Here is a 23,690-nt window from a genome sequence, read left to right on the forward strand (position 1 = left end):
TCTATAGGGATAAAACATCTTTTAAACCCAAGAATGATGTTTTTTTTCCTCTCTCTTGGTGTGAGCATGTGGATTTGATATGTTCTTACCTCGTACAATTTATACCAGAATCCCAATTTTAAGAATCAGGGCCTTTAAAAGAAGCTGTTTGAAATAGTTTTTTACACATTCCTTCACCCTTTGCTCTTTCTCACTGACACAGAGGTCATACAGAGGTAGAGATCACTAGTAGACCACCAGGCATTGTGAAAGCTTCCCTCTTTATCCCCTGCGTATATACTATATGTCTCATGTCTTGGGGCTATACTGACCCCAAGAGCACCAGCTAGCCTCAGCTGACAACACGATTGGCTCTTCCTGAGACTGGACTTAACCGGTATTAAGCAGCCCAGGGAAACTATGCTAGAACAAAGGCATTCACTCCATCTGACAACAACCTCAACTTTGTTTTTCTGTTTTGAGTCTATTTGTAGATGCATTTTGCTTTTGGTGTAATTAAAACAGCCACAAAAAGTCTCAACACTATCCCTGATATGAAAGAAAAAGGCCCACAGATACCAAATAGAAAATAAACCGCCAAACACAATCACTAAACTCCTTGTCTAAGTGAGACAGATAAATAAATGACAACATTGTTAATATTGGATAGGCATTGGCTCTTATATTTGATGACCAAACACAAATGGTAGCTGACTGTGTAAATCTCTATCTGAACTTGTTCACCTCAAATACCTGTTGCTCCTGAATAGACATTATTATCAGATTATCTTGGTATAACTGCTCCACACACACTGACACACATATACACACATCCAAACACGATCACATATACAAGCACCAGCACACACACATCAATGTAACAAGCCTGTTATTCTACAGGAGCAGATTGAGATCTCAAGGATCACATTTACTGTTTTAAGTGATCCTAAATGGATGTGAGATGACCAAACTAGACAAAACCAGATCTTATTAAATGCAAAGCCTGGTTTCTGTTGTCTCTGTGCCCATTTACAGCAAGCACACATCGGCACTAATGCAAATTTTAAATGTTGATGTAACAACATTAAGCCCATGTTCAGAAATCCCCTGCTACATTCCAGAAGAAGCTCAGTAATCTGTTATATTTTTATTTATGTAGGCTAAACCAGTCAGGTGAGAACTGATCAAATGCAAAGGGCAGTTCTTGTCACGTTTTACCACATCACAGTTTTCTTTTGAAGCAAAATGGAAAAGGGAATTCTGTGTCTCCTTTCTCATGTGATAGAGGGGCAATAAGAAATCAAAGTAAACTAAACTGTGTGCAATAAAGAACAGATGGAGCAACTGTGAGTCTGTGGGAAGTTAAAGAGAGGAAGCAACTAGTTGGAGTGAAAAACGAATGGGTCAGTGGAGTTAATGTCATTTAAGACATCAAGAGGAGGGTGGAACATTAACAGCACCCAAGAAAACAATAGAATGACAGCCTGTGAGTACTATTTATGCTCACTTAAAATGCAAAAGAAAGAGGCAGAAGTCAAGAAACACTACTGAACTGAAGTGTGTTTCCATGATTTTACTCTTAGTGCAGAGTGCAATTTGCAGCAGCTGCCTGGCTTTTCTTTTTCATGTCTCCAGACAAAAAGTTCTTCAGATTAGTCTGTTGTGTTTCTCCTACAAGGAAATTTCCCTCCCTGATGACTCAAATATATTTTTGTGTATTTCAACTCATAAGTTGTCATATGCGTTTAATTGTGAATTTGTTTCTGAAACGTAGCGCCTGTGCATACACTTCAGGTTAATGGGTCAAGCCTTCAAAGTAAGGAGAGTACCACCATGCACCTATTACCCTTCCACCATCCACATTTCCAGACCCCACAACAAACTCCACCTTTCCTCCTGTACCCACATAGGAGTGCAGTAAAACTTGACTTGAATCCACTTGGCTGGTTTTTGCAAAATGTGGGTAAGAAGCTGTTACCGTGTCAGTTGGCATTGGCCTCTTATCAGACCATCAGACTACCCTCAGATTCTCTTTCCAGATGGAGGTGAGATAGGGCTTCTGAGGCCCGGACTCCCGCAAACTCTGAGAGCATGGAGGCCTCCCCTGATCTCCTACCTGATGGAGATGCTTTAATGTGGGCTCAGGTTTCACTTGTCTCCCCTGCCTGGCTTGGCCTGCGCTGCTTTCAAGATGCAGGCATGTTCAGGCCTCTTAATGTAGGCCCTGGTTCTGATGGGCCGTCACTGCTTTATGTCAAGGTTAAGCTCCGGGTCAAGGCGTTGTTATGGGACACAAGCTCACCAGGGTTGCCACACTATTCCTAGTATGAAAAGCAGGTACTGTACAGTGGTGGGATGTATACCAAGCTTTTGACACACGAGCAGCTGGCCCACAGCAGAGCTCTTGAGTTTTCTCTCAGTAACAAAAACACTGCCAATCACACTTTCCCTCATGAATCACCTTAACAAAAAAATAAGCTTAAAGGACTAAGATTGAGATTAGTTAGGGAGGAAATTCTGGGTGCTGGGAGAGACAGATCAAAAGGGTGGGAGATGGGAGATAGAATTCCATGCACCTTTTGTTGCGCAAACCTGTATTTTCAACCTGCTCAAACATTTTGCACTTTTATGGACACAGTTTCTTTTTTGCCTCAAGGACTTAAAGTGATTAATGATCATTTGAAAATGTCCAATAACACTTTTTCACCCTTGTGCTCTGATGTGTTGGCCTTTGCATTTGTGTGTGTGAATTTCAGCAGTCAAGCTTTTTTTTTTTTTTTATGCACACATGCCTAATGTGCATTCTTGTGTTTGGAGAGCTGCTTGAGACTGCAGAATATGTCAAAACAACCTCCACACTAGGAACAGGTACTGCATATTCCACCCGTATCATTTGTACACTGGCACACCTTGGCTGGACTCAGGAAACTCACCACTATTCCACAGAGATCCCTCCATCATTCCTCACCGGATTAGAGACTAAAAAAAAATTGACACAGAGAGGGAAAAAGCTGGAAGAGGAGTTGTTCATTTACTTTCTGTGGTTAGCAGAAACTTTTCTATAGTTTAGCTGGAAGAAAAGTTTTCAAATTGCTACTAGTGTCTGTTTCCTTGTCTCTGTTCATTGCAAGCCAGATGTCAGTGTGAGGAGGTGCAAGGAGTTGATGCATGCTATTGAAGGAGTCCTTGAACAAAAAGAAAACTCAAACAACATATGTGAAGCATTCACAATGTCTGGCCCACTTACAGATGCATGCTGCTTCTCCATGGGAGTTTAATGAGATTGATACATGAGATATGTATTTTTACAACAACAGTCAACTCCACCTAGTGGTGTTTGTACTGAACACATTTCTGGCTGCGGTGAGAAATGAACTGTTATGAGGGAAACAGTACACCGGCAATTGTTTATATCCACTGAGTCACTTCATCCAAAGATTTAATAAGAAATGGAGATCAGTACTACAGTAGGATTTGGTATATGACTCCCTTAAAAGCTACAAACGGTGCAGATGATGATGCCTCTAAGATCTGGCCTTGTGCTTTTGTGGCACAGGCTGTCCATTACTAGAGAGCAGTTGTAGACTGTGTTAGGTTTGCTCAGCATCCCTCAGACTGGCATATGTGAGGCTTGCTCACACTTGCTTTCACCCAGCTTGTGCTTGCTCAGATGAAGGAAATTATGTAATTAGCCTGTGAGGAATTGTTTTCTTTCACTCTTTACCCCATGCTCTGTCTTTATCCCTGTTTCTCCTTCTCTTCTTTTTTACACTCATTCTGTCTGCTTCTAGACAGCAGGATGGTTCCCTTTTAACCCGGGCCACACCCTAGCTCACCTCCCTCATTAATTGCCATCAGTGGAAGAAAATTAGTTCTTGTCAGGCAGATCCATCTTAGCTGTTGAAGAGCAGCCTTGTTAAACATCAAAGAGGGAGTTTGAGAGGTAGATTTAGAAGTGGACATTGAGGCTTTGAGTGTGTGGAGGGTTGTGTCAGGCTGAGTTAGGTGGGCTTGTGTGCTGGGAGATGGGTTCAGGGGTACACACAGGCAGTATCGGGGAGGGGAAGACTGGGTGAGGTGGGGGTGTGGACCTGGCATTTTGCTCCCTAATTCCAGCCAGGCTGGAGGCCTGGAGCGCTAAGAAGGGCCTCACTGTTGCTCTCTGGATCAGCCAGGTATTGCTTACATAAAAAGCAAGTGAAAACAGCTGTAGGGATAATTAGCTTGATTCTCCATTACATGCCATGAGGGCCAATAACTAAAAAATGGAGTTTTGTTTGGGTTAGAGCTACAGCCCCAACCAGAAGGAAGTTGTAAAAGTCAGGCAGAGAAAAGAAAGAGAAGGAAAAAAAAGGAGAAATTGGGGGATAAAGGAGTAAGCTCTTGAAGCAATTGTTGCAAAGGAGATATTTTGTGTTGTGTTCCCAGGACAAGTTGATGTACAGTAGGGGGCTTGGCTGCAGTTACAGAGAGACAGAATAGACCTGTGCACACAGATCTGGATATTTTTATTTTTATTTATTTATTTTTTATATTATAAATATTTTTTAAACTTGACAAACTTTTAAGTCTTCATTTGCTGTAATATATTACTTTGAGAATTTGCATACAAGATAATATGTGACTATATGTACACTCAGTTAATCAGATGCATGACAAGAGGAGTGCTTTGTTGTGTAGTTGTTTCTGCTGGCAGGCATTCTGTCAAAGCTGCTTCTCTTGGCCTTTTCTAATTTTAATAATCCATCCTCTCTGAAACACCATTTTCTCTGGTTACATACTAGACCTACATCCACAGTTTTTCATGAAAGAGTAATGAACTATTTGCACAGAACAGTAAGAAATTAGGCTTACTCTTTGTTGTTGCCCATCTCATCCGTCTAAGTTTTTCACCCCCCAATTTCTGCCTCTTCATTCCACTTAATGACTTGTTTTACATCTCCCGTCTTGGTAGAGTGAGCTGAGGAGGGGGCTAAGCTTTGTACTGGTAATTGAATTTGGTTTGTTTCTCTTTTTTTTCTGTTGAAGTGAATGAACACCAACCACAAGGTAATTTCATGTGAAAGAGAAGCACTTTAACATTGGTGGTCCCTAAACTTCACAAAGATCCATTTAACGGATCGTTTATATTAGCACTTAAAGACAAGACATATTTCAGCCACTCACATTCAGAAACTTAAGATTTGGTATCCAATTCTCAGAAACTTTGTTTTTGTGAAGACCACTGGTAAACAACAAAATAGACATCTTAGAGTATCATATACCTTTCCAATACACTTTTATGTAGTTTGGCCGGGAACATTGTGTACAGCTGAATGATGTAAACATAAATCACAGTTAACATTTAGTCAACAGGCCTGTTCATGAACATATGTGGCAAATCAGATTTTGCAGAAAGCATTTGCAAATTTGATAAGTCTAACAGTTTTTTTGCAGTTCAACATGTATTAATTTGAGAGAGTGTTCACCTTGTCTAATCCCACCATCAAGCACACAGAGAAGGAAGAAGTAAGAGGAGGGTAACAGAGAATTGGAGACATGGCTTATTGGAGTTAGAGGAAAAGAGAGAAATTATATATTTCAAGTGTGTTTGCCATTAGCAAACCTTAACTAAGCCTTCTTAATGTAAAATGGCTCAACAGGATGATGGAAGGGAAAGGTGTTGTAATGTCAAGTCCTGAGGTTTTAGTTTTATCAGCAGTTCTATAAAGGCTCAGGGTCAATGTTTGGATATTGCAGTGCAGTTTATCCCAATGTTGCTGCCACACTTCTGTGCATCACAACCCCCCTTCCATCCTGGGTGTTCGCCATTTTTCACCACCTTCCTTTATGCATTGCTTCCTAAGTAATTATCTGGCTGCACCTTTTATCAATCATCGTTCAAACACTAGAAAATGATACATTAGGGATAAAAAAACTTGCCTAGACACAGTCACCACACCTACTTTAATCTAAGTGGTTTTAAATCCAAATACTACAGTTTACCTTCACTTATTGACATTTTTATTCCAATCTAAACAGTGACATACACCAGCTGGAGATTATACTTGTATTTTCAAGTTTACAAAATGTGTTAAAAGTCTCCCCTTATGTCTAGCTGTCTTTTTGCTGCTGTTTTAGCAGTCAATGATGCAGAAAACTGGACAGTGACCTTTGGGCTGCAAAGGCCTTAAGTGACTTGTCACAGCCATCTGAGCTCACTAAATTTTCCTGTGTGCTTCCTGCTTTCCCTGCTGATATGATATGCTTTGCTTTGCCACACATCTCCAAAGCAGACATAATCATGACCACAAATGCCATAGTTAAATTCAGGAACAAAAGATTTCATATGATTTCAACACTCTGTCACAACATGCTGACATGTAAAATAATCATAGGTCGATAAGCGTACACACGCTCGTGACCACATAGCAACACAGTTCCTCATTAAAAACATAAGCGCAGGCATCAAATGTGAGTTCGCATAGTGAATGCTTCTGTTGTGTGGAGGTAAGTGAGGTGCTGACAGAGAAGAAAGAGGAGCAGTCTTCAAACACATCCACAGGCAGGTCGTGCTCTCCATTATGCCCTGCCATGGGCCATATTTGTTGATTCGTGGGCCCCAGAATCATTAATTTAAGTGCAGTCAGTGGCAAAGAAACCTGAGAATGGTGTTCAACACACATTCACAAATTCACATGCACAACCGTGTACATACATGCATGTATAGTTGGTGACACATATACACAGGTAAAGTTATATGTGCACACACATGACCTGCATTGCATAACAAATGATGGCACTTAAATTGCAATGGCTGTTTATTTACTTCTGCTTGTAATGGATGGTCCTTCTTTGCCTGGCAGCCAATCAGAGGAAGGCAGGAAGAGTGTGGACACATTCCTCACAATTTGAAATTCCTCTTTATACACAATAACCTAGAATGCCACTATTGCAAATCTACTCTTCAAATCTGGAGGTCTTAACATGCATAATCACAACATATTCCTCAGGTTTACCTGTACATATCTCTGGTCCCCAATTAACAAATTTTATCTTACTTCTTTCACATTGTCCCATCTCATTGACTGATGATAGTGTCTTTAGTGGTTGGTAGCTATTTTGGTGCCTGTTTGCTCAGCCAATGAGGCGCCCCCTGCAAACTAGACATGCATCATTGTTTCACAGCCCTCAGGAAAGGAGTGACTTGTTGCTGACTGCTGTGCAGTCTGAATAACAGACACATTCCAATAGAGTTTCTTTTTTCTTTCTTTTTATTAATGAGCACTTGATGTTTGGGCTGCTGCCAGATGCATTTAGAAATTCTCAAGGAGCTCTGGAGGCCTGAGAGACAGTTACAGAGGAAAATGGTTATGCAAGATCTAAACAAAATGTCTACACTGCAGATTGTCTGATGCTTATCTGTCCAATATCAAGCAATATTATTTTGTGTTGGGACCTTTTTGGAAATGACCAAAGAAATTTAAAAACAAACAAAAAAAAGTGTCCTTGGTTTAATTAAAAATATATAAATTATATAAATTTGTCTTTCATTTTATGTTGTTCCGCTTTTCACTAACTCCGTGTTTCTCTTTTTTTTCCCCCCACCCTTAGGATGGATATACCATGAGATGATCATCACTTATGACCATCAGCTTATTTATACCCATTGTCATGACCACCAGATATACACATAAGGAGATATCCACATCCAAATACAAGTAGGTGTTGGAAACTTACATGTCACTCTCGTGGAAAAGACAATAACCTGCTGAGGACCTGGTTCCTTGTGGGTAAACATTCCTTACCAGAGCATCAGACTGCAGTCTCAAGGTTTTGGCCAGCAGTCCTCTGCTTTCGTTTTCAGAGCTCTTTCCTATAGACTGGAAGCTGGGATCACCGTTCAGCAACATGGTGCTATAGAGTCCTGGCTTTACATCATCCAGCAGTTACTTCAATGCTGTAAACTACAAGAGGGACAAAGCTGAACCAGTGGAACTAAATCATAAAACCATGCCAATCCTGGTCCGGTTTATGTTGGCATGAATGTGTTTACTTCTGCAGCTTAATATCAGACTTTTGTAAATATGACAACATGGACCTCAAAATGCAACAATCCACAGAGACCTTCTCAATGTACCGTGCCAAAGGATTTGCAATGCATCATTCACGATCCAAAACTAGTCAGTAAATCTCCCTAGTTATTCTACTGTCTCTCTTCTATTCCCTGCAGAAATGAGAAAAAGATGCAACAATTTGAAGATCTTCCTCCACCTCCTCAAAAATCAAAACCTTAATTTATGGGGAGAGAAATGCAGCGGACCTCAAATCAGCCAGCTTACTGTATCAGCAGAGTATTTATTCATTTCTCCTTGTGTTCTGTAGCCTGCTGTGCATTTGTTTAATGAACCAATATCATGTTGTTTGATTTTCTACAGCTGAAACTATCTGAGTGCCACTCTGATTGTATTGATTGATCTGATTATATATTTTTATTGTAGCAGCTGTGTGTGTCTTATTATACCAAGGATTGGTGTGTTTTAATTATCTATATATTGATCCTGTGAATCTGTGTGACTAATCCATATACATTGAAGTGACTTGCATTTTAAAGAGCTTTTTTTTCACTTTAATAAAGGTGGGCCTGAGGTGATGAAAAAGTGCAGTAATGTGATTTATTCAGCAGCTTAACAGTGTGTCAGTTTGGCTGTTACTTAATATGTACAGTTTTTGTACAGTGTGTGCGTGATTTAGTCCCACTCCCTTGGATGTGGATGCTGTGAAAGTTTGGGGGGGGCAGTATTCACCCTTGGCTTGTACCACACCATTTCACAGCATGTTTGTTTCTGGCTTGTTTCTGTTGTTTGAATAAAGTTGTTTTCACAAGAGCTTCAACGTGTGTTTTATCAGACAGACAATAATGTGGACACTGACACTGGTGGTGCTATTTGTAGATTTGAGAGCAGCGTTAAGTATTTTCACAAGATTAAAGTTTCACCACCCCTAATGGCAGCTACAACAATAGAAAACTGCACTGCCCAAGAAAGAATTCTTCCCAGTTTTCATGGTCTACCAATTCTCTCTCCCTCTCTCTCATAAACTCAGCCAGATGTTGACCAGTTTTCTTCCTGAGGGGAAAGTAGGGGGTTGGAGGAGGGAGGCAAAGTAAGGCATGCTGGTGGTGGAGGAGGGGAAGGGGTCCTGAAATGTGGCTGAGCATGTTTTAAGTGTTTTTTGACACAGTCACAGCCTCTCCAGCATCCAACTTGGTAACACTAGCTGGAACCAGAACACCAAAGTCTTCAGGTTTTGTAGGAGCTTCATGCTGAATTCTGTCCCAGGCATACGAATTTAGACTTTGTGGAAAAGCAGTCAGATTTTGGCAAAATGGCTTTACTCACGACAGCAAAGTGAATAAATGATAATTTTATAAAGCTTCTGCTGCCAGTAAACATGTGTTGACAGAATCTTGATAAATGTGTTTTATAGACACGTTTTCTTTTTTTCTTTTACAATAGCTTTATTTAATGAATCACAGCAAAAACATACATTCTATGCCTTTCTGTGTCAAGTTTCTGGCAAAAAAAAAAAAACAAAAAAACAATAAAAGTAATAAATTTACACATTTAAGGGAAATAAATCGAGTGTTTATTGAAAATAAAATTAAACATAATGCACAAAAGTTCACTGGCATTCTGAACTATTCAAATATTTTTCTTTTCTTCTCTGTTGTGTTAACACACAGGTATGGTTTTATTTTCTTTTTCTGTTTTATGTTAAGGATAAGTACAACCAACAAGTGAATGTGAATGTGTCAACTATAAATTATTCTATTTTAATTAAACCACGATTTGAAATGTCATAACTCTAGGTCTATGAGTTTCAGCAAGATTTCTGTTTATGTTCAAAACTATCTGCATAAATGAAAGCATAAAACACATCTGTGTTTTGGGATGATCTCATGACTGGAGCTGCACCTTTTCTTGCCCTTGGAAAAAAAAATGGTAGCAGGCTGGACAAACTGATGCCACTTGATTAACAGCACGATCAGCATGGCAATCTCCTCCTTATCTCACTTGCTGTTAAGTCTTTGTTTTGGCATCCAGCCAGATATTCAGGTGACTGCCTGTTTCCAGTAACTTTAGCATTGTTTTAATGACTTTACTTGTTGTTATTCTAGCCCCCCCTCAATCCACATGAAATTCTGTCCGGAGTAATTGACATTAACAGTGCTTTCACCTTTGAATGCCTTCAGTGTGCACAGACTGAGAAATCTCCGTGAAACGATTAGCCTCTTTGCCCTCTTGACACTCAACGGGCTCGTTGGAAACTACCGAAATGCAGGGCCATCAGATTCCTGCAGCATGTTGTGAGATAGTGTACCATAAAATAATAATTAAGCCTACCGCCACAACCGAAATGCTCGCAGGCCTTCAGGTGATGAGAGCAGCTTGTGTAAGCACACGATATGGACCTGCTTGTCTTAATTCTACTGAGTGGTAACTTGATCTGCTGCCGGTGGAAATCCAGACTCTGCTCTGGTATGGATAGGGTAATAGCCTCGAGTGCTTTATAAGTTTATTTTAGGTAATAGAGACGCTTGTTTTGTTACAGCCGGTTCCGCCTCTCTCTCTCTCTTTCTCTCTCTCTCTCTATCTCCCCACAATTTTACCTTCGCTGAAATTCCTTGCTTGCTGAAAGTTGGTGGCTGGAAGCAGAGAAAAAGTATTTGAGCAGAAATGTAAGGCGCATGCGCCATGTGGAGTACTTTTTTTTACGTCTCGCATCCATGCTGCAGTGTGCTATAGCGTATGAGAGGAGGTGACTGGAGCAGGTGAGAGAGATAGAAAAAGGAGAGAGGGAGGGATACTTTTGTGCAGTTCGACGCATACAGACGCACACATACAACGTGGGAGCACGACGCACACGGAGCCTCAGCAAAGCCGCCGTTGTTCACACGCTGTGTCCTTTTGCTCCCCCTGGCACCGCGCGTGCTCTCCAAGTCGCACCGTTTGGAGATCAGTGCGCAAAGGTTTCTTCTTCTCATTTTGGAGCATACCGTCTGGAGCTGATTCCCTTTTGCCCCCAACTTTTTTTTCTTATTTTTTCCTCTTTTTTTTTTTTTTTTTTTTTTTTGTTAGTTGGATGACTACCTTTTTGTGTGTGAAGACTTTAAACTCGGGCTAAGGAATTGTCAAAGTTTATTCTCGCACAGAATGGAAGGTAAATTGACAAGTCGTTTGTGGCGAGGATCACCGAGTGGATCTTTCCGCAGGTAAAAGGCGCTATGACCTGAGCGTGTGAGTGGCTGGATTTCATATTCATGGCGGGATTTTACACGTTTTTCTTATGATATAGATCAGCTTTAATCAGGAACTTCTTTTTTCACCTGGTAGGGAGTTAAGTAGGCCGCTTTCAATTAAAAGTGAATCGTCAAAGTAGGTAGGCTACATCCGACGTTTTCGCCAGTGGCTCTTTGGGTTGCCGCAGATGGTTTTATTTGATTGCTACCACAACAGTCACGCACTGAAAAGTTAAAGGGGATGACGCTTTCCGCACACCGTCTTTTAAACTTTTCATTTATCCCGCTGACTCCCATCAGACCTCTAAGCAGCTAAGCGCACGGAGCGCTTTCAGAGACTTCGGGGCGACTGTGCTCACCAAAACTCTAAACCTGAATAAATCTCAGCTTCACACATTGTTCACTCCTATCAAGCACTTTCCGAGAGATCCGGATAAAAAGAAGAGATTTGCCTTCAGTGCAGCAGAAAAGGAAATCTGAAATCCACCTGGCCTGCAGTGGGATTATTAGGTTGATATCGTCTGCAGACAGTGGATTACAACTTCTAACGGGCTGAGTTCCCTGGTGAGTAGCAAATAGGTCTCCTGGTTGACTCACTTTTCGATTCAACCGCAGTTTGTCTTTCAAGAATGCAAATGTGCGCATCTGTGGAAAGCTTTCTTTCTTTCTGGTTGTTGAATGCGGATAAAAGTTCTTGACAGATGTGATGTGTGAAACATGCATGCCCCCACCCCCTGTTCTTGACTCATGTCAATGTCCTGCTGTGCAAACAATGGATTCTGCAAAAATGCCTCTTGTGACAAATGCATATGGCATATGTAAATGTTTTATATTTTATTGTCTTCTGAAGCTATGTAACATCCTTTGTTTATTTATCAGCAAATCCTTGTACCTGGCTCCCTCTCCTGGTTTTTTGTAAACGCCAGAACACGCAAGAAAAGATGTTCATTGTTAAAACACAACTCACTAATTAAACTGGGTTGCCTCGTAACATGGTGAACGGGGGGTGTCGCCCCCCCTTCATCAACACCATCCCCACATATCCGTATCTTTTCAAAACTCCTTTCCCTACTTATGGGCAACTTTGTGTTCGCTTAACAAAAAGCTCAAAGTTTAAGATGGCATAATTTGACAATTAGACTTACAGAAATAATTTTTTAAAAATCCTACTCAATACATTGCCAAACTTTAAACAAACAATTGTGTAAAAGAATATATTTGAAAATAATTAGACCGAGTGTTAGCTATAATAAGAGCAGAATAAAACGGGGAATGTATAAAGCCAAAGTCGTCCAAAAGCTTATGTTTTCCATGTTATCATAAAGACCTCTTTTCACATCTGCTGTAATAAACTTGAAACGGCTCCCCAGCCAAAGCAGTGCCTAATGTTTAATCATACTGATGACAGTATTCTGGTTATTCTCCTCCAGAAATTAATTCAGTTCGGTGCCATTTTCAGTTACAAAAATCTGTAGGGCACGCACCAGTCATTCGACCGGTTCCTATGAATGCTTTGCTTGGGTCAAATCGTTTCCAGGGGTCACTGAACGCAGGATTTACGCACGTTTATGATGGAGCTGCCAAATGTCGGCAGTACACAATGATAATGACAAAATGTAAATATAATGTTTAGAAGCTGGCCACAATAAAAAATTAAATGAAATATGATTTCTTAAATTATAGTCCCGACTCTTTTGGCCCGAACATATGAATTTTCAGTAAAAACGCAGACACATGGGTCCATAAATGATTTTTTGATATCGTATATACAGAATTAGTCACGTCATTCTCATTAGTTTACGAAGAGAAAGTGTCAGTTTGGCAATAAATACAGAGATTAATGAAATCATAATGCGTAATTGTTGGCCTCAGTTATCTGGTAATTAAAAGGTATTTTCAAATCCGCTTCCTCTCGGGCGTAACAGCTCCAATTACCAGTTTAGTATCGGCGTAAAACCACCGCCCTTTGTGGATTATTGCTCTTAATTTATGTGGAAGATCTGCAAGAATCATACCATAACCTCACCAATTATTAGTGAGGCTGCACGCAAAAAAAAAAAGACGTGTGTGTGTGTTGCGATGGGAGTTAAGGGTGTGCGCGCTTGGTGAACTTGGCTTTGTCTTTAATGGGTTTTAGGCAGGCTCGGGTCCCCACGACTCAATCCTAGAAAATAAAGGAGCGTGACAAATTAGAACTGCTCTCAGCCCCAAGATCCACACACAACCTAACTGGAAGCCTGGCACATCGGTTTAACGCGCAAATTTAGGGGTTATTATTTGAACTCATTTTCTCCCTAAATGGCAACAACTGTATCACTAAAGCCAAGCAGTGGTTTACAGATGGTTAACTTTCTTGTTCTTTTTTCCCTTATTTCCATGTAGTTTTCCCAGCAAAACTACACAAGAAAATCAAACCATCATCCGCTCATATTTATTAAAATAATACAAATGACATTTTAATGTTTTTTTTTTTTTTTTACTGGACGAAAATATAAATTAAAAAAAATGTAATAGCTGCACGCACCATTATTGTGGAATACCTGTATTTTTTATGTCTAAAATATTTTGTATAAAACGCAGTTAATTCCCAATAGAAGTAATCAAATTAACCTCGGATTAAGAAACTAATTTCTGTTCTTTTTAATGCCGTTTAAAAAAATTGAATGATTGATATTTCACCAAAAAAAAAAACAAACAAACAAAACAAGCTCTTAATCCTGCCAAAACAAACTGATGTGAGCCTATAGCTTTTAGATATTGTATATGACTGTTTTTGCATCTTACACACACTTTCTATCAGATTTGGCTTCCTTTAGGCCTTCCATGTAACCTTTTCTCCAAACGTAAAATGTCAGGAATGTGTCTAGCTGGAGTTTCATGGTCATTTTTTTTCTTCAGCTGCACGTCTATCAGTCTTGTGTGATTTACACTCTGACCTGTTGTCAAATGATGGCTCTGGCTCTGCAGTGTGAGCACTGATGACCTCAGGGCTCATCACACACACATACACACACTTGCACACAAGATTGACTGGCTGGATGTAGATATGATAGATTACCATTAAAAAGATGTTTCTCTGTCTATTCAGCATGATATACAATAAATAGTGTGTAACATCAAACATATTGATGTTTGTCCCGCTCTCTTTTCTTCCACAGATCTGTGGCAGTATGAACCTGGGATTAGGTTCTGTGTGTCGGCCAGTTTGCTGGCCCTTTGGCAGCTTGTTGGACTCGAGACACTGCGTATTTGCCCTCACGCTCCTCACACTCCTCATGCAGGTGGTGGTGGAGGCCAACTCCTGGTGGTATGCATTCATTTCCTGTGTACAGTCTATTTGTTTGTGTCTTAATTTGGTTATGGCATGGTTACGTGTTTTTTATCAAATGAGAGGAAATTTCAGCCTTCAGAAGTTTCATCTTTGCTCACTCAAACCAAAATCTCATTTTGAAACAGGACAACGGTGCCTAAGAAGCCTTGATGAGAGCTACAAATTGGGAGTGATTTGATTTTTTATTTTTTTTATTTTAGTTATTTATTTTTTTGTTTTGTTTTTTGTTTTTTTCCGAGGTGGGCATGTGTATGCATTTGGAAAGTGAGTTTCCATAACAACAGTTGCATAGCATTCTACATGAAGTAATACAGCATGCTGACTGTAACACATCAGCTTTTTTGGAGGACCTTTTTTTCCTCATAACATTTTTTTTTTCATGTATTGCCAATCCAAAATTATGAATATTATAAAAATATATAAAAGAGGTGGTTAAGAGTCTGCATCCAAAAATGTGCAATAAATTCACATGTTTTTAACAGAGCTGTATGCACACACATGTCCTGCTACTATACAGAAGAAATATATATTTGTGGCGATAGGATTCCTGATAGCAGGGTACAGTATCTATGGTACAGTAAAAACACAACTTTACGCAAATCTAAGCTCTTTACATCTCCTTTTTTTTCTATTTGTGCATTTTGTAAAGTAAATAAACATTCAATATTTAAACCCAAACTTCCTAAATAAGATTTTTATCTCCTGTCAATGAGTTGATCAAAGCTAGTAGTTACATTATAAGGGCTAGTTTTAAATTGATTAAGAATATTTGAAGTAAACTACCTATAGCAAACATACCTATTTGTAATGTGGAGAAGATGGACTAAGCTCAGTGGGGTTCTTTATTAAAGTTTAAATAATGAATCTGATCACAGATCTAGCTGCAAAATCCTTTTAAAAATCTCCGTTTGAATTCTGAATGTGTGTGTGTTTGCCTAATAGTTTCCTCTTAAAGGGGACACAAGTGTGGGTGATTTAGCATTGAATGTTGTACGTGTGAGATGGGATCAGTGCACAGACATTATATCTTTTTCCTGCTTTGTGCTGTTGTGTGTATGGCTGTGTATATGCCGCCTGTGCATTAATTTTGTGCTCCTTCGCTGCTGAGTTTCCTCAGTCGATCAGGTTTCACTGGGGGCTAATTGTGTCTCTCTAGGGGCTCAGAGATGGGCTTCTCTAATTGTCCTGTGGCCTGGAACCAGATGCTCATGCTGATGTTCCTCTTTCTCTCTCCTGTATCTTACTTTTTAGCCTTGTTTGTGCCTCTCTCACTCTTTTCTAGCCCAGTTTAATTTCTGTTTTATTTCTCTGAATAGAACAGTTACTTGAGATGAAAAGACTTGACTTTTTTCCCTTTAGACTTAAAACAGTGCGAGTGTATCTACTGTGCATTTGAGAGAACTAAATGTTATAAGACAGGGCTACTCAATTCGGTCCTACGAGGGCCGCAATCCAGCAGGTTTTCCATGTATCCCTGCACCAACACACCTGAGTCAAATTAATGAGTCATTGTGTAGAACCTGATTGGCTGTTAGAGCCACCTAATTAGACTCAGGTGTGTTGGTGCAGGAATACATGGAAAACCTGCTGGATTGCGGCCCTCGTAGGACCGAATTGAGTAGCCCTGTTATAAGATATTACTAAAGTACATTACTTCAGACCTTAAGTCGCAGCGTGAAACACACCACACCAATTAACAATTAGGAATGCTTACTCTTTAGGGGGAACAAAAAAACAAAAAAAACATGTAAAGACAGCATACTTTAGTTTTTGCACTCTAAAACCTCTTAACTTATCTAAACAAATTTGCTTGAACTGGTTGTAGACGTAATACACAACCTATGGGAATGGTGCATTAGTAGATTTTACTTTTGTCTTTGCTCTTTATTTTAATGTATTCTTTTTTCTGTCTTTACTTCACTTTTTACTGAAATAATTGTATCTTTTCTGTTTCAACTTTTTTTTTTTTCTTTATTTTTAAACAGAATATATCGGAGAGAAAATCTTTTTTTTTTTTTTTTTTTTTTTTTTTTTTTTTTTTTTTTTAATTTTTTGGTTAATGCACTAGCTGCTTTCATTTAGCATTTTGACTATTCTCAGATCAGTCAAATGATCATGGCGCTCACCTGAAAACTTGCAAACATGTGCTTCAGTGGCACATGAGTAAAAATACTGCACTGTCTCTCCCCCTTCCAGGTCTCTTGCCATGAATCCCTTACTGATCCCAGAGGCCTATATCATTGGCGCCCAGCCTCTGTGCAGCCAGCTGGTGGGCCTATCACAGGGCCAGAAGAAGCTGTGCCAGCTATACCAGGACCACATGCAGTACATTGGTGAAGGTGCCAAGACGGGCATCAGAGAATGCCAGTACCAGTTCAGACATCGGCGCTGGAACTGTAGCACGGTGGACAACTCCTCTGTTTTTGGACGGGTCATGCAAATAGGTAAGAAATGGCCAAACAATGTTTTTTTTTTTTTTTTTTTTTTTAAAGTGAGGAAGGAATATATTCTAAGAGATATTTTCATAAAGTAAAAGGGGTTACAACTGCAGGCACTGTCTTTATGCACCAGCTTGCACTTTTCCTGCACATTAATTTAGAATCTGTATTTCTTCTTTTCATTTTTTTTTTTTCTTTAAATTTTACTCAATGACTTCGTTTTGTTTTTAGTGGAAGTTGTATGTGTCTAAAATGTAAGGGACTGCTGATTCTCAGCAGCTGTGTGAAGGGAATAGTTGGTGGGTGAGGTTGCTGGATAAATCACATGTGGCTTTAGCCTGATAAACCAGCCCCTGACACGGAGCAGGAGGGAGGCAGAGAATCTGTTCTTCCCCTGATGAATGGAAGACAACCTCATACACACACAGACATGCACACTACTACCTTCCTATATTTACACATGATGGGAGAGCAGTGAATGTCTGCTCCTATATATCACCTTGTCAGAGGTTAGTGTCTGTTTGTCTGTGTGTGTTGATGTGTGTGCAGTAAGCTCAGATCTCTTTTACAGCTTTACAACCCTTTGCTAAAAATGACTCCCATTTGTGGATCCTATCATTTTAAGTTTGTTGTTTTCCCTCACTTCTAATTATTATTATTGTTATCCCCCCAAACCCCCGATTCTCATTTCCAGGAAAAGTATAATGAACATATACAATGCTAGTGTTGTAATCAGAATCGAGCTGCAGCAGTCTTGGCTTCTTGGTGGTAAAATGTAAATGGATGACATTCTGTAGTTGTTTAGATTTCAAACTGTACTAATGGTGCTCAGATTTTCATTCCATGTTTTTTTTCCCAAAGTTCTTATGTATAAATAATTAACTCATACGGATTGTAAAGAAAGAAAGAAAGAAAAACATGTTTTTCCAGCCCAGTCAGGTTTGTCATTTTTGTCCAGATATTTAAACATTAATGTTTAGTGTTTAGTGTAATAAATCTAATTAATGTTGAATTCAGTTTCAATTGAGCCTAAAATATAAGTATGTGGCAGTTCCCTTTCCTTTGGGAACAATAGTTATCTTGGGGATTAGCTTTAAGAGGAAAAAAGTTATATCCAGAACTCAGTCACACGCCTTGTTACCCGTTCCCACATCTGAGACCACATTGCCGCTGTCCTCAAGAACCTTTACTGGCTTCCCATCCCTCAACACATTCAGTTTAAAGTTCTTTTCCTCACTTTCAAGCCCTCCATAACCAGACCCCCTCTTACTTTACTGACCTCTTCCACCCCTACACTCCATCCTGAAGCCTGCAGTCTTTAGACTCCAGCTTCCTCCACCTTGTCAGGACCCAGTACAGAATCTGGGGAGACAGAGCCTTTTTCCCTCACTGGAACTTTCTGCCACCTCTAACCAGACACTGCACAGAACCATCCTTCTTCAAATCCTTTTGCTTTTAATGCTTAATAATGGTCATTTGCATTTTGCTATTTACTTCCTTTTTCTGTACAGTTTATTTGAGTAATATGTAAAATACGCTATAAATGTATTAATATTATTATTATTATTATTATTATTATTATTATTATTATTATTATTATTATTATTATTAAAAAGTTTTTCTATTTAAATGTACTCAGACCAAAGTTTGCAGACCCTGAGAAATCGGAGGGGTGACCTAATCCAGTTCAGCATACCTTTGCTTTCTTAGCTTAAGGTGGTTTGACAAACTTTAAATCTCATGTCAGAGATAATGGTTTTCATAGCACTGGTTTTCAGCTTTTGTTATTCTTAAAAATTTTCTTCTTCCGATAAAGACAGTGATTCTGACAAGAGAACTGACCAACCCTGTACCAGATGGGAGGAGGTTGTTATCAATGGAGCATTGCAAAGAAATGGGAGTATTTAGAGAAGAAGGGGCTATTGGAGCAGATTAGGCCAGAAAGTAATTCTGCCAGAAAGAGGTTGGGGCAAGATGTATAAATTTGTAAGATAATATTTATTTTACCAATTGATGCTTCTTTCCAGCCATTAAACTTGCTAGGTGGACATTAGAGCTCTAAACTCAGGAGGGCCATGTTGACCTGACAAGTTCTATAGTAAATAATATGTGAGGATCTGTTAAGATTCTGACCAAGTTTTTAATTAATTATTTTCAGTATTATTTTTTTTAACTGTTTGATTAGATAAAACTCCAGGAGATTATTTAGCAAATCACAATCAAGTAAAAAAGTCATATTTATTCAGTTTTCCATATTACTAGTTAAGTCCATGAAGGTTCCCATGGCAACAAGATTCACATGGATTGCTTTGCTTACACAGCACACAGAGTTCCTAACATACATCAACAGATTTGCACGTTATTTATTTTGCTAGGAATCTATGACTCTCTCTTTATCAACCAAATGAATGCAAATCCCTGATTGTACTTTCCTTGGGAGCAGGTCATGTGTCCAGCATAAGTTACCAAGGTGATCTAAACAAGTTAAAAGAATCAGTCTCATAACATTATAAAGTCCAGCTCAGCATACCTCTCTAACCCCTTAATCTCCCAACATAATACCTCCTCTGGACGTTGTGTTTGGAAGACAGTTTGTGAATATATTATGTTTTAAGCACTAAAACTACATTTTATTCACTTTAACTGGACGGCTGATACAATTAGATAAAAAAAAAATGCAAAAACATTAGATGGATTTTTCACATCTGGTGTACAACTGCCTGATATCTTACTGAATGTATATGAGCCTGCCTCCAAAGATTCATCCTTAGAGAAACTTCATCAACAGCCATTCTTCCACTCATCTTCTCCCAGCAGTTATGTCAGTCCAGACCGAGCCAAATAAACTTGTTTCTGCTCTATGGTTGTCTGTGTGTGAGATGTAAGCTGGAGCTCCAGGGGGTGCTGGTGTGGTTGGATTCAGACTCTCCCCTGCATGGCTTGGCTCCCTCCCGGTTGCGGTACATTAGAGGGAAGGCAGCAGCGTGGAAGATGACAGTTCATCTGTCCACAGTTCCACTATTATGCCAATATCCTGAGAGTGGATTAAAAGTTGTACTCAGCTAATAAATCCCTCACTCTCTGTGATCACCTCTGCTCCTGCCAATTTCCCACCTGAACACTTTTGACTCTCCAGAAGTGTTTTGTATTCATCGTTTTTTCATTTTTTGGCATTGTCTTTTTTATCTTTTATGATATGAAATGTGTGTCTAATTTTCCATTTTGTTTCCTCATTCATTCAGTCTTCATGTCTTTTTTGTTGGCCCATCCGTTCCTAACCATCTGTTACTGTCATTATGGTACATTCTCTAAAGGATTGGCCCAGCAGGTATATGAGCCATGCATTTTTATTGTGAACAGCCTATTGTCTGCAATCTTACTACGCTGCCACATAGTTGGGTTGTCTGTTTCTTCTTAAGTTGCTTATCTTTTCATCTGAGTTCTTTCTACTTGTGGCTTTGTGGAGTGACAGCAAAAACTGCTTATGTGCATTTTTGTGTGTCTTCTTTTTTTAATATTTCTCAAGCTCTTGTCTCTGTAGATGAAATGTTGAGCGTATAAAGAATGGGAGTTAATGAACAGTGTTTCCAGGATCACTCAGTCATGACAGATTAAATAAAAGAGCTGCTGTCGCTTTCAATTTGGGTGCAATGGCAGCTGCTTGTTAAGGAGGATCTTGGACACTTGAGGGTGCTCTCTTCTTTCTGGCTGAAGCCCAATGACAGCAAAATAGATTACATTGGTCATCATGTTGGTGGTGACGAGCCTGCAGTTCATGGCTGAAGTGTGCAATGTTACTGAGACACATTTAATTTGAAATAAAAATAAATTCATAACCTACAAATGACAGAGTATTTGCACATTTCTAGTTTAGTCTGTCTCTCACTGTGCCAAATATGACATGATGTTTGTGTGTGTGTATCCACAGGCAGCAGAGAAACGGCATTCACTTACGCCATCAGCGCAGCAGGGGTTGTGAATGCGGTGAGTCGTGCCTGCAGAGAGGGGGAGCTCTCCAGCTGTGGATGCAGTCGTGCCGCTCGTCCCAAAGATCTTCCCCGAGACTGGCTATGGGGCGGCTGTGGAGACAACCTCAACTATGGCTACAGATTTTCTAAGGAGTTTGTGGACGCTCGTGAGAGGGAGAAGAGTTATCCCAAAGGCACATACGAGAGTGCACGCCTGTTGATGAATCTTCATAATAACGAGGCAGGAAGGAGGGTAAGACACTGAGGTTCTTCACACATGCGCTGTGAACTTTAGATGTAATCAGATAAGAAACAACAATACAAAAATTGCAAAAAATCTCCAAATTGATACTGACTGGTGGTAGAATGAGAGCAAGGGATGTCTGGAAGTGAGACAGTCCAGGTAAGTCAGATAGGTCTCCCCTGATCATCTGTGTAACAGCTTCGTCTGCTCACTCCTCTTGCAGCTTTGATCTGTAGGGAGATGGAGTCATTGGAGACAGCTCTGGGGTTTTTCCCATTCCAAACATCTTGAATCCACCTCAAAGGAAACATAATGCCAGATATCTGTTGCCAGGCTGTACTCTTTCAAGTAGAACAAATGAGTGGACAATGTTTTATTCCATGCACCATTGGAGACATTTAGAATGATTTTTGTCCTCTATAGAAAAGTGATTCCTTATGAGACAATGAGCAGCATACACAAATATTTATACGGACAGAAGAAGTTTGCCAAAGGAAGAATGTATAACTTAGGCATGCTATTTCTTAGTAGTTTTGCAAAAAGAATGAGCACTTTTGCTAGGTCATCTGTTTTATTAAGACAGCTTTTTCACTTCTCTCCTTTTCCCTCTCCTTTTCAAGACGGTGTCAGATCTTGCCCATGTGTCCTGCAAATGCCACGGCGTGTCAGGCTCATGCAGCCTAAAGACCTGCTGGCTGCAGCTGGCTGACTTCCGCAAGGTGGGCGACGCTCTAAAAGAGAAGTATGACAGTGCTGCAGCCATGAAACTCAACTCCCGTGGAAAACTGGTGCAGATGCACAGCAAGTTCAATGCTCCCACGAGCCATGACCTGGTGTACATCGAGTCCAGTCCAGACTACTGCTTGAAGAACCAAAGCACTGGCTCCCTGGGCACAGTGGGGCGCCTTTGCAACAAGACATCAGAGGGCATGGATGGCTGTGAGCTGATGTGCTGTGGCAGAGGTTACGACCAGTACAAGGCCCAGATAGTGGAGCGCTGCCACTGCAAGTTCCACTGGTGCTGCTATGTCAAGTGCAAACGCTGCACCAAAATCGTAGACCAATTTGTCTGCAAGTAAGAAGAGCTGTCGTGCAGATGATGGGTGTGCATCTGTGTGTATTCATGAGCAGTGAAGCAAAGGAGTGGAACAAAGAGAGAATGGAAGAAAGAAACTATATAAATTATATTTATAGAGTTAAACAATTATTTCATTGCAACAAGACACTCTTTTATTTTCCTTTTTTTTTTTTTTTTTTTTAGAAAAAAAAACTTATGTCTTGAGAAACTGAGAGTATTGTGAAATATTTATTTCAAGATTATGTTTTATTCTAGCCCAGTCATCACCAGCCAGTTTTTAATATTTTTTTAACCTTTCAAGTGCCTGAGACTGGCTGGAAACTTATCCTAAATTTGATCTCATCCCTTTTATTCTTATCAAATGGGTCATGCTGATGCAAAATTGGACTGTTCCGCCCATTTTCTTGCAAGAGTTAAGTTTGATATTTGTAGCATTGCTGCCTCACAGTTCTGTTGTTTAAGAAGGACTGACTTGAGAAGAGAAAACGTGTGTTGTGGATGTTATCTTCAAGCGGCCAGTCCAAGCCAGAATTCACATTGAGTACCCGCCCCCTCTCAACGCATATGCAGTAAAGGACATTGTTGGCTTGTGCAAGTCATGCAGTATAATGGCCACTAAACTAGGAATATTAACTTTGGGGGATTGGGCCATTTTTAAGCTGTCCCACAGGTTGTAACATTCCCCAGGTGCTGCAACAAGCCCTTAACCATTATGCACTTTGATACAGAGGCTTTAACCTGTCTGTATGTGTCTGTTCAGCTGTTATCAATGTATCCATATTATATCCTACATTTTTTTCCATATTAATGCAGATTATCCATTTAACATTATTTCACAGTACTTATCATGATTTGAATATATCTGGGCAATGTTGTGGTTAAAGTGGTGAAAATGTCAGTGCTCTGTGTGTATATAGTATGTCTATCCAACCAATCAATAAACTGTATTTATTTTCTTTTAACCAGGAGGAAAAAAAAAAAAGGATGAAAGCAATCTCTTCACAATCGATAAATATTTAGTCCAACATCCCCAAGTTTTATGATCACGTTTCACATTTTAGGTTCTCACTGATGCGGCTCTTCACTATGTTTGTAAAAGGGAAATGCACCTTATTGTTTTGAAACTTTTTTTTTTTTTTTTTTTTACTCGTGTTCAGTTTTCCTGTTAAACACATTGAATCACAGATTTTCCAGTACCACTCAGATAACTGCCCATTATCCCTGTGATGATTCTCCGGTACAGAACCTGTCTCTACCAGTTCAGCTATGTATATTTATAAGCTTCTATGAATTTGAGGATTATTAAACATGACGTGTTATAGCTGATATTTTGTTACGTTTTACAAATTGGCTCAGTGCTCTACTTTGTTT

At 39.7% G+C, this 23,690-nt stretch overlaps 2 protein-coding genes across 13 annotated transcripts in view; both read left to right on the forward strand.

The window, feature by feature from the left end:
* LOC121651356 (ERC protein 2-like) overlaps window positions 1–8,832 on the forward strand; it is a 156,555-nt gene extending 147,723 nt beyond the window's left edge. For 11 of the 12 annotated variants that reach the window (XM_042003490.1, XM_042003489.1, XM_042003492.1 and 8 more), the window contains one exon: window positions 7,573–8,832. The gene's annotated coding sequence lies outside the window, so the exon portion shown is untranslated. The remainder of the gene's footprint in view (window positions 1–7,572) is intronic. The other variant, XM_042003496.1, reaches the window with a different exon arrangement.
* Window positions 8,833–10,782: 1,950 nt separating this feature from the next.
* Window positions 10,783–23,359, forward strand: wnt5a (wingless-type MMTV integration site family, member 5a). Its single transcript, XM_042003502.1, has 5 exons — window positions 10,783–11,824; window positions 14,419–14,567; window positions 16,788–17,035; window positions 20,958–21,250; window positions 21,862–23,359. Exons 2-5 carry the CDS (start codon window positions 14,431–14,433, stop codon window positions 22,318–22,320), a joined length of 1,137 nt encoding a protein of 378 aa, XP_041859436.1. The 5' UTR covers window positions 10,783–11,824; window positions 14,419–14,430; the 3' UTR covers window positions 22,321–23,359.
* Window positions 23,360–23,690: the final 331 nt, after the last annotated feature.

This window comes from Melanotaenia boesemani, chromosome 13 (genome assembly GCF_017639745.1).
Source record: "Melanotaenia boesemani isolate fMelBoe1 chromosome 13, fMelBoe1.pri, whole genome shotgun sequence".
Lineage (NCBI taxonomy): Eukaryota > Metazoa > Chordata > Actinopteri > Atheriniformes > Melanotaeniidae > Melanotaenia > Melanotaenia boesemani.

Excerpts from the sequence above, each read along its gene's own strand:
- wnt5a (XM_042003502.1), top strand. The coding sequence starts at position 14,431 with ATGAACCTGGGATTAGGTTCTGTGTGTCGGCCAGTTTGCTGGCCCTTT. Across the intron at positions 14,568-16,787 it reads GTGGAGGCCAACTCCTGGTG|GTCTCTTGCCATGAATCCCT; the intron begins GTATGCATTCAT and ends TCCCCCTTCCAG. Across the intron at positions 21,251-21,861 it reads ATAACGAGGCAGGAAGGAGG|ACGGTGTCAGATCTTGCCCA; the intron begins GTAAGACACTGA and ends CTCCTTTTCAAG.